Below are 16,023 nucleotides of genomic sequence, written 5' to 3'. Positions count from 1 at the left end.
TGCCTATCGAGCGTTCCAGAGCCAACCGCATTGAAGTCACCTCCCACCACTAGCAGCCCTTCGGGGAGTTCCAACAAGGCCCTGCCCAGATCAGCAAACGTGGAGGCCTGCAGGGCTGGAGGGACATAAACAGAAAACAATACCAACGTTCTACCCTCCCACCTCCCCGCCACAGCCTCAAAGCGCCCCCTGTCGTCAGCAATGGTGGAGTCAACCTCAAATGGTAGGGAAGCTCTGACGAGTATGCCCGCACCCCTGGAGCCCGTGGAGAACCCCGAGTGAGCAATGAATTTGTAACCCTTTCTGTTAAGTGCATAACACATATTCCCTATAAGGTGGGTCTCCTGCAGGAGGACCACATCTGGCGAGGTCCGTTTCAAGAATTGCAGGACGATCCCCCGTTTAATACGATCCCCTAAGCCATTAACATTCCAGCTAATTATGTTTAAGCCCCTATCCCCCATCCCTGAACACAAAGAGACCCCCACCCCCCCAGAGAACCACGATCGGACAATACTGACAACCATTGCTACGCCTTGCAAGAAAAGAAAACAACCCCCAACAACCACCCCCACATCCCGAATCCCCCCCCCCTGCACTCCTGCGTCAGCTTACTAAGCCCCCCCAACTTGCTGTGTGCCTGTCGCCCCATCAAAAACAAATCTACGAAAAGTACCCCAAGGGAGGAAAGGGCTCCTATCTTCCCCCCGCCGCCCTCCCATTACTGCAGTAAGGTGCGAGTCCCTGTCCGGAGCTGAGCCAAAAACCAGCCGACACCGGAGATATCACTTCTGGCCATCTCGATCTCCTTCCGCTCCATCCACGCTGTCCCGGCCAGGCTGTCGCCGCGGGAGCGCATCCAACCAGTCCCCTGCCATGTCCGGTGATTCGAAGAAGAAAGTCCGATCGTCATAAACCACACGTAGCCTGGCGGGAAAAAGCATGGCATACTTCAGGTCCATCTCCCGAAGCCGCCGCTTTACCCCCAAAAAACGTTGCCTCTGTTTCTGCACCATCTGGGTGAAGTCAGGATAGAAGCTCACGGAGGCATTCTGAAAAGGCACCGGGCCTGTCACCCTCGATGCTTGCAGGATAGCGTCTAGATCTCGGAAATTAAAGATCCGGGCTACAATCGGCCGCGGGGGGGCTCCCACCTTAGGCCGTCCGCCAGGCACTCGGTGAGCCCGCTCCACTGCAAAAAACCTGCCGAGGCCCTTAGGCGCAAGATGATTTACCACCAAGTCCTCGACAAGTAAATCCACGGAGTGCTCCTCTGAGGTTTCCGGGACCCCAATAAGGCGCACATTGTTGCGCCGGGCCCGACCTTCAAAGTCTTCAAGCCGGCGGGCGGAGAGGTCATTCGCGGTTCGTAACTTACGAACCTCAGCCTGGAGTTCCGAGACATCGTCCGCAAGGCCAGTAGTCTTGAGGTCCAGGGACTTGACCCTCTCATTGGTTTTGCCCAGGTCCGCGCGAATCAAGTTGACATCCACCAAGATTGTGTCCACCTTGTGCGCCAGGGCCTCAAACTGTCGCCCGATCGATGTTTGCATCCCATCTATCGCCTCCTTGATATCCTGCAATGATAACTCCGAGGCTGGGGGCGAATCGGCCTTCTGTGCCTCCAGCGACTGTCCCGATCCACCAGGTGACCCTTTCTGCTGGGCATAACGATCCATATTATTGGATTGGGTATAGCCTCCCCGCCTGGTAGTCTTGGACTTCGACCTGTCTGCCTCCGATTTGGTCGACATCCCGAGCCGCAGGACGGGCAGTCGCAAATAGATGTCCCTCACTCAGCTAGAGGAAGCAGCGTCAACTTCGGACTTTAGCAGCCAGTCAGGATCGAGTGGAGGTCTTCCAGACAACAGCGGATCCGCATGAAGCGCTCCCAACCCAGCGCAAACAAAGAGGCGAGAAAGCGAAAGTGAAAGTGCAGCGGCATCAGTCCGTCAGTTCACACCTCCCGAGGCCGCTGTTGTTCAATTAGTGGCCGGGCATCCTGCCAACGCAAGCCCCAGGCATCCTTCGGAGGTAGGCCGCAATCTTCCGCCATGCACAACTTCGGTCCCCGGTGGGCGATCTCGGCCCGGACAACGTCAATCGCCACAGCTGTGTCTCATCTGCAGGATTCCGTGCATGAAAACCAGGATTTAGGACAGGATGATTGCCGGAGGGCGCGAGGGTAGCGCCAAGTTCAGTCTTAAAGGGTTTTGAGATTACATTACCCATCACACCCTGGCCGGGGGAGTGGCATCCAGCAGCTTTATCCAGGCCATGGCCTCTAGGCCAAAGCCAATCACCTGCAGTGTGGCAAACAAATACTCCCAATTCAATAAATTGAAGGCCTTCTTCATATCTATGGGCACCACCTTGGGATTACCAATATCCCACCAGCAACCTTCATCTCATGAAACAGTCTTCTAACTTTCACAGCTTTACTCCTTTTCAGTATGAACCTGGGCTGCTCTGGGTTTACTAGGTCAGATAGGAGGGAGAGATCCTATTGGCCAATAATTTGCCTAATATCTTACAGTATGTATTAAGAAGTGTGTATAGTCTATATGAGGCCACTAGGTCTTGATTGACTTTGAGCAACATACCACTATTAGGGCTTCCTTAGTTGAGGATGGCTGCTCACTGCTTCACAGGATGCCATACACATGGCGTGAAGCTTCATGGCTAGTGTTGCACCACAGGGTAAGTAAAACTCGAATGGCAAGCTATCACTGCCAGGAGTCTTTCCTGATTCCAAGTCTTTTGTCTTTGACCTAATGGCCTCAGTTGTTAAAAAGGGGTCCAGTACATCTCTGTATTCTAGGGTTTGTGTCTTCTCACTCAGCTTGGCTCACAAAGTGGTTTGCACCAGCAGCTGTCATGCCTTCAGAGTAAAGTGTGGAGTACTAATCTACTGTTACTATATGCCAGTCTTCTCGCCTATCTTTTACAAGCATTACAATTAATTCAAAATGTGGTGGCTACACTGATATTTGGGATTCGAAAATTGGACAATGTTCTACTTACCTTCAGAAGTTACGCTGGCTCCCAGTTCAGAAAGATGCTGAGTTAAGGCCCTGTGCATGTATCACCAGACCTTCTATCCAGCAGCCCACCCTACTTACGTCTCTGGTATGTTTAAAAAGCATTTCTGTTGCTTAGCACTGCCTCTGCTTATCGGTTCACCATACCCAAGTATCGACGATATAGACTGGGGGATAGACTGGGAGGACGCGCCTTCTCGGTGATTACAGCACAGGCATGGAACAACCTGCTGATCAAAATACGCTCAGAAAGAATGCTTTAAAAGTTTGCAAGCTTTTAAAAACGTACCTTTTTATCAAATATTTGTAACTAGTCATTTAATATTTTCCTTCACTCCATTCGTTTTTTATATTTGATAAGCAAAGTTAAACAACTTAACTTATTGCCAGAACACCCTAGGGTAATCGCACACTTTACAAAGTCAATAATAATAATATGCTGTCCTTCTGACATAAGCTGTGTATGTTGTATAATAAAAATGACAACTCCATCTTTTACTCAGAATAGTACCCTCAGGTCTACTTAAAGGAGTTTCTCGGAGGTATGCAAGGTCCACCCTCTTCATACGCATATAAGGTTAGATTTTATACATTTTCAGAGGTTTTCCGAACTTCTTCCTGCTCCATGTTATGATATACAGTGCTCTCCCCTAACCGCCCTCACATGCATCACCTGTCTATTGTGTCTCCCAGTCTTTCCGGCGATCGTGCCCTTGCAGTTCAATGTTTTTGTCTGTACCGCCAGCTATCTTAATTGCCACCCTGCCGCATATGAGCAGTGAGCAGCCTCCAATAGAGGCGAGGCAGGGCAGGGAGGTAGAAGTTGATGAAAGCCACCCCAGCCTAGTTCTCAGTTTGCTGTGCCAGCAGTGCTCCTGTTGTTTGCGGCTTCTGGTTTCTCAAGTCCTGAGTCCTCTGTCAGATGTAAGACACCCCTCTTTCTTCGCCCCTGTTTGAGGGAATGGTTAGGTAGGATCCACAAACCTGTGTTTGGGGATCCTGCACAAAGGACCCTCCCCCCTCAACTTATCCTCACACCCCCATAGGCAGCAAGATCAGCACCAGTGCTGTCTGGTCGACTCCTCAGGGTTGTGATGCCATCTTTAAGATGTGAAAGAAAGCTGCCAACTTGGCAGCAGCAACATTAGAGATCCAGGTTTTCGAACCACTGGAGTGGGCTCACTACCCCTGTGGTTGTCTCCTCTCTTTGTGCAGTAGCATTGGGATAGCCTTAATACACCTGATGCTGCAGAACAATTTTAGGCGAAACACATCTAGCCTGTCATCTTGCCTGGCCACGCCACCCACTGGCAAGGATCTTATAGATTCACAGCCCCTCCGTTTCCTGTTTATTCACGCTCCTACTGACCACTCTGGCCACTCTCAAATCCTCTGCCTTTGTGTCCTTCCTTCACCATGTGCCATTCTTCTGATCATATGACCGGATCACTTTTATTTGCCAACATAGGCATGCAAGATCCGGTGTTATACTCATAACACCCCCCAGATCTTGTTTTCTTTCCATCCAAAGGTATCATAGCAGATCACAAGAATTCTGACCTACTGGTCATTAACAGTCGTTCTGTATTTAACAAGATCTCAAACCTGCAATCTCAGAGCACACTGACACGATTTCTCCAGTCAGAAAGGCTATCTCTATGAGAAGGTTCTCAACGGTTGAATGGCACAAGACACGTAATAGGATCAGAGAAAATAGAAGAAATGCCTCCTCCCTTCCGACCAACTCAGTTGCAAGACACTCCAAATTTGTTACTGAGTTGCCATATACTGGGCCAAAAGCAAACAACTTTGCATTCACGATTAATCAGGCTTCTAACAGTCCTAAATCATATTTAAATTTAGTACTGCCTAATAGAAAAAGTTGAGTACATCGTAGAACACATACTTCGTAAGTCTCCTGTAAACTACACAAATTACTTTGAAATAAGTTCAATATACTTCTATTGTCATTGCCTACTATATATGTACTCACTACAGTTCAGAAACCTAACCCTGCGGGGAAAATCTTAAGCTCTTTAAGGGATTGCAATAGGTTCTCAGTTTGTGCAACCTCACTATTGCCATAGTTGTGCAAACTTACATTTGCCCCAATTCTGACAGCCAGTATTCTGAGGTTTTCTTAAAGTCTTCCCTGGCAAAAAAAATGCTTGGCTCAAACATCTGATTAAAAGCCTTTGCTAGATCCCATATTCACATCTAACTATCTGCTTGTATTTGCCCTCCTTTCAGAAAGAAACCTTGTTGAGTCTGTAATTTCCTATCATCTTCGAGCTTTCTCGCTCTCTCTCTCTCTCTCTCTCTCTCTCTCTCTCTCTCTCTCTCTCTCTCTCTCTCTCTCTCTCTCTCTCTCTCTCTCTCTCTCTCTCTCTTTCTCACTCTCTCCCTATCTCTCACTCTCTCTCACTCTCTCTCCCGCCTGGTCCCAAATAGAAGCTATGGTGGGAATGATGGCTGTTCTTTGTAGGGCAACCAGCATTTGAATTCTATGCTGTCTGGGAATGATAGTTTGAAAGAGTCCACAGAGACTCTTTTTACCTTCATTGTCAGCCCAGACAATGATGAAGCACCTTTGAAAAGTGACATAGTCTCCAGAAATCTAGGTTGGAAAGCTTGTGTGAGTGCTAATCCAGTGGCAGCTGCTGCCATATAATTTGGGAGTGCCGGGGTTAAACAAAAAAAATTAAAAAGACTTACCTAACTCTTCCACCTGCCTTGGTGCTTCTCTGCCACCCATCTCGGTGGTCCTCTGCCACCCGCCTCGGTACTCCTCTGCCAGCCGCCCACGCAATCCCGAGGCTGCTCTCATGCTATGGCAAGCATGAGAGAAGCACTGGGATTGGCCTGAGCAGGCTGGTCTGCGCTCACTCAGGTACAGGGAGTCTGTGCCGTTTCTCCACCTTGCTGTGAAATACATCTGGGTTGGAGAAATTTAAGTGCACATGACTGTTGGGCCGGCCCAAGATGTCGGGCTAAACTGACATGTGCACTTATAAGCGTACATAATGGTTCCTGTGACGAGGTTCTGCCTTCGTAAAGATATGGATGTTAGTCCAGATGGTCTTTCTCTATTTACGACTATTGAAACGTGAAAAGTGGCAGTAGACCTAATGAACCTATCTTTTATCTTGTTGTCATTTACACATGGTCAGTTTCGAAAGTGTGTTCTTCCTTTAGAGTTAATGAGGGAGGTAAACTGGGAATTTATGGATTCATGTTACTCAGTGACATATAATGTCAAATTATTGCCTTATTGAGGTGAATTCATGTGTAATCTGTAATGATGTTATGGAAAGCTGTCAAAAGAAGTAATTTAGACAAAAACACGTCCTGCTTTTTACTTCTATTTTATTCACGACATTTATAAAGTTGTGGGTTCCTGCAACTAGAGTCTATTGGCGCTATTACGGAGGACAAAATTAAGTTTTAAAAAGTGAGGAGACAAAAAAAAGTAGACCAGATGGAAACACATTATGGCGAGAATGGTCATATTTTAGCCTTTCCCTAAATCTGAGCAAGATTGTTTTAGATGGTGTGGACAAAGAAATACTATTCCATAAATCATATGGTCCCACTCTAAAGACTATTCAACATTTTTCTTGTTATAAGTTTCTTTAACAAGTGAAGATGGCTTCATAATGAGACCGTAGTGCTTGAAAGGATGCATACCCAACACATTTCATGGGTAGGAAAGAGGGGCTGTTTTTATTGTATACCTTGTAAGCCATGTATGCTGCTTTAAATTGAAGCCGTCTGAGACATGGAGTCAATGTAACTTTTTGAGATACAGGGGACACCATCAATCTTGGGAAGATGGAAAATGAGTCTCACTGTAGAGTTTTGAATCTTGTGTAGTTAGGTGGTCTTTCTTGGGGCAAACCCACATAGATTTAATTGCAGAAATCCAGTCTAGACTCTACAAATGCACTGACAACTGTGATTCTCTGAGAGAAAGAAAGAAAGGAATTGCATGTTGCCAATCAAATCTCAGAGCTGTCCTAAAAAAAAAAAAGAAACTCTCGATTGAGTTAAAAAAAAAAAATTGCAGTCGTTTTTTTCCTGTCCTCTCCATGAACTGGACATGTAGACTCGCAAGAATTCAAAGTAGTATTAAGAGAAAAATGTTCAGAGGAAAGGGAATAGTCATTGCAGAGTATGTGGCATGGAGGAAGGTCCTGAGAAGGACTCATTAATATATGGCTGGGAGCCTATCACCGTTTCAGATCATGGGAAGCACTACTTGGCACTTGTTTACATTGTGAGAATAAATAATTTCTTTCTTTGCTTCACTAATCAAAATTGACCTCTAGTTTCTTTTATCTAGTTGTATCTTTTTTTACTATACATTTTGAAGTTGAGTTGTGATCCAGAACTTTGTCTTAAACTATGAGACCATTTTTGAGTTTGACAATGTTGTGTATGCGGTATATTCATGTTTAGGATTATCTTTACTTTTTAATCTTTTTCCACTACTTCTGTAGTTCTCTCACTCAAGGGAGTTATTCATGTGAGGTTATATAATGAAGAAATTAGGAAAGGTAAGTACTATTTCCTTAGGCATGTGAAAGAAAGGCACAATGGTAATTGAAAGCAGTGTAAGCAACATTCATTCTTTTTATTCTTTCCTAGCTACCCTTACATTCCAATTCTCCCTGCACAATTGTTGGAAGTTTTGAGTTCTCCGACTTCTTTCATCATCGGCGTACATTCCATGTTTTCCACTGAGATTCAAGAATTGGTAAGAAGATGCCAAATTATAGTAGCTTTATTTGCAGTGATGGCATAACTTTTTTGTAAATTTAGTTTTCAAAACAATATTATCACAAGTAGCAGACTTAAAATGAACACTGGTGGTAGAACTGTCACTCAACCTTTTCTAATATGAGGTATTCTGTATGGAAACTTGCAAGAATCACAACAATTAATGTATGCATTTATATGTGTATGCCTTTATATTCAGCTTACCAAATTGGGAAAGTGTGGAACAGTGTACTTTGATGGGAGATTTAACATTGTGTTCATCAATAGGGGAGTGGGAGGAGTATGTTTTTAAGAATATGTTAGAGTTGCTGGTAAATCTAGAGCCATTCCTTCCAGCACAGCACCTCTTACCTTATTTTTCCCTCTTGTTTCATTTTTACGTAATAATAAATCTCGCACACTGAGCTACGACTCTAATCAGAATCTCATGGTGTGGTTTTCTTATTTTATTTGGTTTCATATAAATTTTGTGCTGCAGCAGATCGCTTTAGATCATGTATTTCTGGTCTGATCACTATATGGTAAGATATAGCTCCACAATGGTGATCAATATATGAAAACTACCAGTAAATGTCCTTAAAGTGAGTTGATGCTCTTAATTAAACAAATGTTAAAATATTTGCATTGCTAATCCAAAGATTAGTACATTAAATGCTAAATCGGGATTGCCAGATGGAAAGTAGGCCAAGCAATGAAAATTGAAACAATTGTGTTGGATGGATAATTGTTTCCAGTGAAACTCTGAGGTTCTGTGCAAAACACGTTTTTCATAGATATGCATCTTTCTGAAAATCTGTGCTCATCTACTTGTTGTAGAAAGGTGTTTGTACATATTTGACTACCACCACAATTAATTCCCCCTTGCCATAGCCTATCACAACATATATTAAATGTAGCACTGAACAGACTTCAATATGTTTAGTGATTTAGGATTACAGAAACCCTAAAGGGCCTTTGTGAGTAATCCTTCAATGATACTGTTAAATGTATAGCATATGAAACTGAAACAAAAGCTAAGTCTCAATCATCAACAAGAAAATAATAAACGGCAATCTAAAACTTTGAAAATGATCAAAACTAAATGAGAATTGGAAATGGAAATGTGTTTCTGTGACCAACAATTGAAGACAGTCTACGGTAATACCACCTAAATTAGTGTAAGCATCATAACTATTTGTGCAGAGTCCAATTTTGAAAATGTTGATCACCCTAAATGTCAACATAACTCTCTTATTAACCCCTTCGGTGCTCATGACGGAATGGTTCCGTCATGACCCACGGTTGAGCTGTGCTCATGACGGAACCATTCCGTCATGACCACGCCCGCGCAAGATTCCGCCAGCACAGCGGCGGAATCTGCGCAGCATCGAAGGGGTTAAGACAATGGGACCTGTTAGCGTCAACGTGATGTTGCTGGAGTACCTGAAAATTAGATGGTGATGTAATGATATCACAGAAATATTTTATTTAGAGCGCAATTTGGATATTAAAACAGTATTGGTGATAATGTTCAACATTGTATTGGATTGAAAATGGGCAATAAAGAAACTCTGACTCCAATAGGGACTCTAAGATAATTTCAACTGTAAATGGAAATGCTGCTCACAGTTATTGACTTATTACTAATTTTTGTCAATGTTGACACTTTGATTCATTGAAAATATAATATGAAGACAAATGACGAGATCTCTAATCAAATTTGGAAATACTTCTTAGCTTTGTATGATAAAGTAGGATAGGAGTGTGTCTGTTCATGCTAAGGGCCGGTGTTTATATAAATATTTTTGTCTGATAATTCATGTCAGTATTTTGTCACTTGTGTCAGAGTTGTCTGTGTTCTTTTTATATGCAGTATTAAAATTCTGTTGTAAAAAGGGTTAGCAGTTGGGGAGGATATGAGTTTTTCACAAGTAACCGGTCTAAAATCCTGTTGGCGCCAAAAAAAACCACAGTAAATTAATCTGGGCTCAATCCCTGGTAACTATGGCACTATTCAGACAGGCGTAAGTTAAGAAAACGTTTGCCAAGTATTCAGCAGTACCAAAACTATTAAAACGTCACAACACAATAAAAATCATACATCTAATTTTATTAATAGAGAGAATGTTAATTGGAAAAATACACCAAAATGACTAAATTGCATAAGGGGAACTGGAGAGATGCTTTTTTTTTTTTTTACATTTTAGGCAGCAAGAAATGTAAAGCGTCAATCATAAGTTACTCTCTACAGTTGGCAGGGCATAGGTGCAATTTCAGACTGATGATGATGGAGATATAGAGTACCACACATGGGTCTTTCCGGTCACAGACCTGACTTAGGGCCTGATTTAGATGTTGCCAGATGGGTTACTCTGCTACAACAGTGACGGATTTCCCGTCCGCCGAACTATAAATCCCATTATATCCTATGGGATTTATATTTCGGCTGACCCGTACAGCCACTCACCCAAACTACTCACAGAGCCACTCACTCACCCATGCAGCTACTCCCACAGCCAGCCACTCACTCATACAGCCACTCACACACCTTCAAGTGAAAATAGCTTTTGGAGGATAGTCACTCTAGGTATGTGCCAACACTAAATACCAGCATATATCACTAGAAACCATACTTTGTTGGGTACAAAGCCTACTTAGGGCTGATTTATTTAATTTTTTTAAGTAGGGTTCTTTTCTGTAAGAAATTGTTCTTTTGATTGGTGGCCTCCACTTTTAGAAGCTTTGCCAGTCAGTATTACACAAATAGCCCATGTTTTCTTTGTCATTCTAGTGGATGGCACAACACATGCTGCAATCCACAGGTGACATTTAGCTATCAATGCCATTAGTTTATTTTTTTGCGCCGTGTACTATGGTCTACTGTAATGTTGAATATTCCAAGAGAGGGTTAGTAATTTTTTACGATCTGTTAAGTGGTCTGAGCTCTTACTCTGGACACTGGTCAGCAGTGCCCTAGTGTGCAGAGCTGAAATACCAACAATGCCAGTCAGCAAAAAATGGTAGTGAAAAAAGTGATTTTCTCACAAATTCTATGATTTTCCTCCTTTTAGATTTTATACGATTATATATGCCACATATTACTGAATTTCTGTATGTTAATCTGTGCTTTATTTTATATTGTAGAACTGTGTGTCTTTAATTGAAATACATTTGTTTGCTAAAATGGCCGGATTTTAAATGCTTCACTTAAAAAAACTGTATTTCAGAGCACAGTGGGAATGATTTTACTATGCTTGCTTTTAGCATGATGTCTCCATACAAGCAATGCATAAACGGTCATGAAGGTTATTTTTCTAGCTTTTTGTTTACCATGATGAAAATAAACAATGAGGTTTTAGACAAAAGTACGTACTGCTTGTCATTTTTGTTCCATGATGTTCATTCATTTAATGATGTATTTGATTTGTCTTTTTCAGTTAGATGTTATTATTGCAGACTTGGATGGAGGCACCGTTAAAATACCAGAATGCATACACCTGTCTAACCTCCCGGAACCCCTTCTTCATCAGACGCAAACAGCTCTTTCACTTGTACGTCAATCATCATCGTGCTGTTCTCTTCCTGATGCTAAGTATAGAAAATGATTGGGTGACATTTGTGTTTATTGCTATGATACACCTGCATAATAGGTTCAATTACATAAAAGAGGAGTCATGTCCTAATTAGTACAGATAGGTAACTTAAGTTTCTTCAACCAAATGTTGAAAAAAGTGTACTAGAAACTATGGGGTCCATTAGTATGGTGGGCGGACTTTGTCCGCCCGCAATACCCTCGGGAAAAGGGGCCGCCCGCTGAGGGTGCAGCGGTCCCGCACTCCCGATTAGGATGTGCCCGCCACACTGGCGGGCTCATGGCGCATCTGCAACATTCTGGCGGGCGTTGCAGAGGGCACCGCCCGCAGCAATGCCACAAAGGCAGGTTGTGCGTTTCAATGCACAACGTGACCGGCACGGTGCCTGCCATGTTGTTCATTGAAAGGCAGGGGGGGTACCACAGGTACCCCTCATGTGCACCACCCACCCCCCAGAATCCCTGGGGGCCCGTTACGGGCCCCCAATGGCAAAAACCGCCTGCCTTTCCGTGGCAGCGTTGCCGCCACAGAAGGGCAGCACCCCGCCTGCATACTAATATGGATGGCGGTGTCTACCAGACACCGCCACCATATTAACTGCTTTTCCTCCCGGTAGGCAATCGGGCGGATTGCTTACCGGCGGAAAACCGGCGGATGGTCTTCCCCTCCGCCAGGGTCCCCCCAGCCATGGTAATGTGGCGGGGGGGAATTCATATGCGGGCGGTGGATTTCTGCGGGCGGATTGAGCCGCCCGATATCTTAATGAGCCCCTAAATGTATCAGACTAATAAAAAAACAACGTATGTGTAGTAGGTTTTCAGGCTTTCTCAACTGGCCCCAACAGTAAGGCTTCATCAGAAAGCAAATTGATAAGATGCAATACAATCGAGTATGTGTATTTTAGAAATATAGGCAAAGCCATACACACTCTCTCACAACATTCAATCTACAATCTGTGATCCAAGAGCAACCATCAAAGATAATTATCAGGTATCCAAAAGTAATTTCCATTTGTGTGGGCCATGTTCTTGACATACTCTTTATGCAGCGCTGTACATCTTGAGCAAATCTATGCATGGTCGCCATATTATTTTGCATGCAAAAACGTACTTGGGTCTTGGGTACGTTCTATCCCAGAATATTTCTTTAGCAGGACATCCATCCTCGCTACACTCAGAAATTACCAAGGTGAGCACAGATGAAATAGGACTGAAAATTGTGGAAATATGCTTTTATTTTTACTACTCTCAGACAATTCTTTACTTGAGCTATTGGCTCTGGGGTTGATTTTATAACTAAACAATTTCTATTAACTAATTAACATAAATGTAAGACCAACTCAAATCTAGTTCTTAGCTGAGCCTAATTCTAAAGTACAGTTTCAAGGACAAGTGGTTTCTTTGATGTGAAAGTTTAAATGAGCAAATAAGATGTCATATGGTGCAGTTGGTGAGAATAATTTATACACTTGTGCGCAGTTTCAACTCGTTATGGCTTCTCAAATCATAACATCGGTGAGCAACAAATAAAAATCCAGTGAGCTCTGAATGTGGCAAATAGGTAACAGAATAGTAGAAATGCTTTACTGTGCTCTGATGTAGATAGTAGTAAATGTGGTCTTTTTAATATGAAAATATAGTATTAAGAATACAGCAATACAGTGCTTAGTTTCGGGTAGTGGTTATATGAGCTTACGGTAAGTGCACTGTACCTTAACTAGCATTACATTTGACTGACAAAGGGGGGCACAATCATTGTAATGAAGTTTAAATAGCAAATCTAAATGTTGGATTTCTTCAAATGAATTTTAATCTTATATGTAGGTCTCACAAATGGGACAGATATCTGTATTCTATTTTAGCTGTTAGAAATAAAAGTCAAAACATTGAATAACATAAAAAGTGGAAAGGGAGAAACTGGTTAGATTAGTTAATGTGATAGTCTTGCATGAGTGGATCTTATTTACGGAATTATTGATAGCAGTATTTTCTCCCAAGATACGTTTCTGGCCTTGCGCTGGATGCACTAAAATGATCAGCAGCTTGCAATGGTGAACCAATCCCAAGGAATAGTACTCACAGATCCAAGGATCGAAAATATATGGCGTGTGGTGTTTAAAACAGTGGGAATAGCAGCTGGTGGTTAAACCCACCCAGGCCTGTGTTTAATAATGCACTTTTTAAATCAACATAATTTCACACAGCAAATCATAGTTCTTCAGAGGTGTTTCTGCTGTTTCCTCCTTTAGCCTCTTCTTCCTTCTGGAGTGGGATGCTTCTGTATTGTGCAAAAGATCCTGGTGTGTGTTCGATTCCTTTGTGTGTTACAAGGAGAGAAAACCCCTTCACTTCCTGTGTCTCACTGTTGACGTGTTTCATTATCCTTTTTGTACCCAACCTCTTGATTTGATTGGAATACCAGTAACTTTGAGCCGTGGAGCATATGTAGATTCAGAGCTGGATGTTAAGAGCATAAAAAACTATGTATTAACCTATTTTAGAACTCCACCTCCAATGGTCCCTTTTTAGGTCTCGCCTGCGTTGCAGCGCATGCGCTGCTTCGCCTTGGCGAGATCTATAGTCTTTGCTTTTCTATCCGGGTTCTTTGGAAGCGGGGTTGGTGTCCGCCCTGTCTCCCTTAGGCCCCGCCCACCCGGACTGGAGATTCTGCACATGCACGTCACCAACCAAACATGAAAAGGTTGCACACCACTGCTGCATCTCCACAACAGATGCACCTCATTAGCATGCAATCCCTAACCCTGCCTTTCTATAAAACTGCATAGAAACACAGCCTTAGACAGCACGTTTCATAAATAAGCCACCGACGCGCATTGCGTGCTACCTCTCCGAGGCACAGAGAGCGTGGTGACTTTTGCAAGTTCTGACCACCCCTGGTTACACAATCTGCACCCAGGGCCGGGCAGCCACACTGAGGCCCCCTACCTTGCAGTCTTCCGAACACGATTTCACTGAATACTCGTCCAATTGCATATACTTCTGTAGGCAAAAGCTCGAACTCGACGAATTTCTCCTGAGCATGTTGGTCGTAGACCTGGTACGCCTGGACGCACTGCCTGCATCCGAGACCATCCCCATCCTGGACCACATCCCCGCTGCAGTTAAAAGTGTCCAGGTTCGAGAGCCCGGTGTATAGATCTGAAAGTGTGTAGGAATTACAAAAGGAAAGGTAAAAATCGGTTAGTTCCAGGCGGGTGGCCTTCCTGGCAGGCCGCTCGTTCAAGGTCCTACAGACATAGTCCGCATCATCCACTCTGAAGCACTTATCAGAATACGGGCTAAGGGGGTAATCAGAGTGTTCTAGCTGACACACAGGTTTGGTAACATTTCTTAGAAAAATATCCTTTTTGCCTCTGGAATGGTTCCTCTGCGAGGAGGAGCTGGGGTGGGTGGGGGAGGTGGGCAGCCGCAGGTGCAGGGGGAGCTGCCACCCATCGCGACCAGGGGCCCCTGCTCCTGGGTCCTCGTCAGGTTGGCTTCGGCGCAGAACCACAGGTGATCAGATAGCAGGACAGTGAAGAAGAGCAGGGAGGCCAGCGAGAGGCGCCATTTCTGCGCCCTCTCTGAATCAGTGAAGGGGTTCTCGTTTTCCTAGGGTGCGAAACAGATCCTCAGGCCGTCATCGTGCTGCCGACACATCCAGGCACCCCTGCTCATATTTTAGGACCTGGCCGACTCCGCCGCCAGGGCTACGCTGCTCCCAATGGCTCCACAATATTCATTGGTCCGGATCTAGGTGGCCGCCATCTTTGTCCTGAAACTCTTTTTGGGGGGATCTGCCTCTTCTGCGTCATTCCCGGAACCGAGCGCTCTCTGCCCTGGCGGCTCTGCCTCATGCTTGAGGGGGAGGGTGGGGGATCGCGGACAAACACGTCAGCTGCCTCATCATGCCAGCGTTTCCTTGAAATCCCCCCATTTACATAGTGCGGTGGAACGTCGAGGAACAGAGAGGGTCCCCCGGCATGCGCTAATGGAGTGCGGGGACAGGCAGCGACAGGGACGGTGGGCAACTCCAGTCTTCATTAAAACCCCAACGCAGACCAGGAAACCGTGTGCTAGCGCGTTTTATTCACGCTCACGTGCTTCAGCTATGCCTCTTAGCACCCGCAAATTTAGGGTTCCTCTGACCACCACAGTCCCTAAAAAGCGATGACCAAAGCAACGGGATGTGCAGATGAACCAGCCTCGGACCTTGGGAGCATGCATTCACCCACTCAAACATCTGCAATATTTCCCATACAAAAACCTGCATTTATGCTCTTTTTTCCCTTCTGCAGCACGTGTGCCACAAAAGGGGAAGATTTCTAGAAGTTCTTGTGTTTTATGGTACCATTGTTAGGGTTACCACTGAATCCGTCGCTACTCCTTCACGCTGTTATTTTCTGAGTGCCTTTCCCTCGTATAAGTTATGAGTTCACTTCTGCAGCAACTGGTTACTGGTGTATTTCCCTGCTGCAGCCCAGGTCTCTGGTGCCCCTTAGTGTTAGTGTTTTGAAGCCCAGCATAAGAAAGAAAACAAGCATTTGCAATGCAATAGGTCTCGCATTTGCTAGAGTTGGAGCTATTGGCATTGTAAATGACAATGCCTTTCATTCATTTGTTTTTAAAACC

General features: G+C 44.4%; 1 protein-coding gene and 1 pseudogene across 6 annotated transcripts in view; one reads left to right on the top strand and one right to left on the bottom strand.

Annotated features, from left to right (window-relative positions):
- Positions 1-16,023, top strand: part of SBF2 (SET binding factor 2) — a 2,080,461-nt gene that overhangs the window by 872,616 nt on the left and 1,191,822 nt on the right. For all 6 annotated transcript variants that reach the window (XM_085648170.1, XM_085648169.1, XM_085648168.1 and 3 more), the window contains exons 8-9: positions 7,689-7,797; positions 11,237-11,350. In XM_085648170.1, coding sequence (XP_085504296.1) covers positions 7,689-7,797; positions 11,237-11,350 — 223 coding nt within the window. The remainder of the gene's footprint in view (positions 1-7,688; positions 7,798-11,236; positions 11,351-16,023) is intronic.
- On the bottom strand, positions 14,290-15,069 carry LOC146857608 (NALCN channel auxiliary factor 1 pseudogene; annotated as a pseudogene).

Source organism: Triturus cristatus, chromosome 3_2, assembly GCF_964204655.1.
Source record: "Triturus cristatus chromosome 3_2, aTriCri1.1, whole genome shotgun sequence".
In the NCBI taxonomy this organism is placed as follows: Eukaryota; Metazoa; Chordata; class Amphibia; order Caudata; family Salamandridae; genus Triturus; species Triturus cristatus.
The sequence above is the reverse complement of the archived record's forward strand: the minus strand, read 5'-3'. Positions and strand labels throughout refer to the sequence as shown.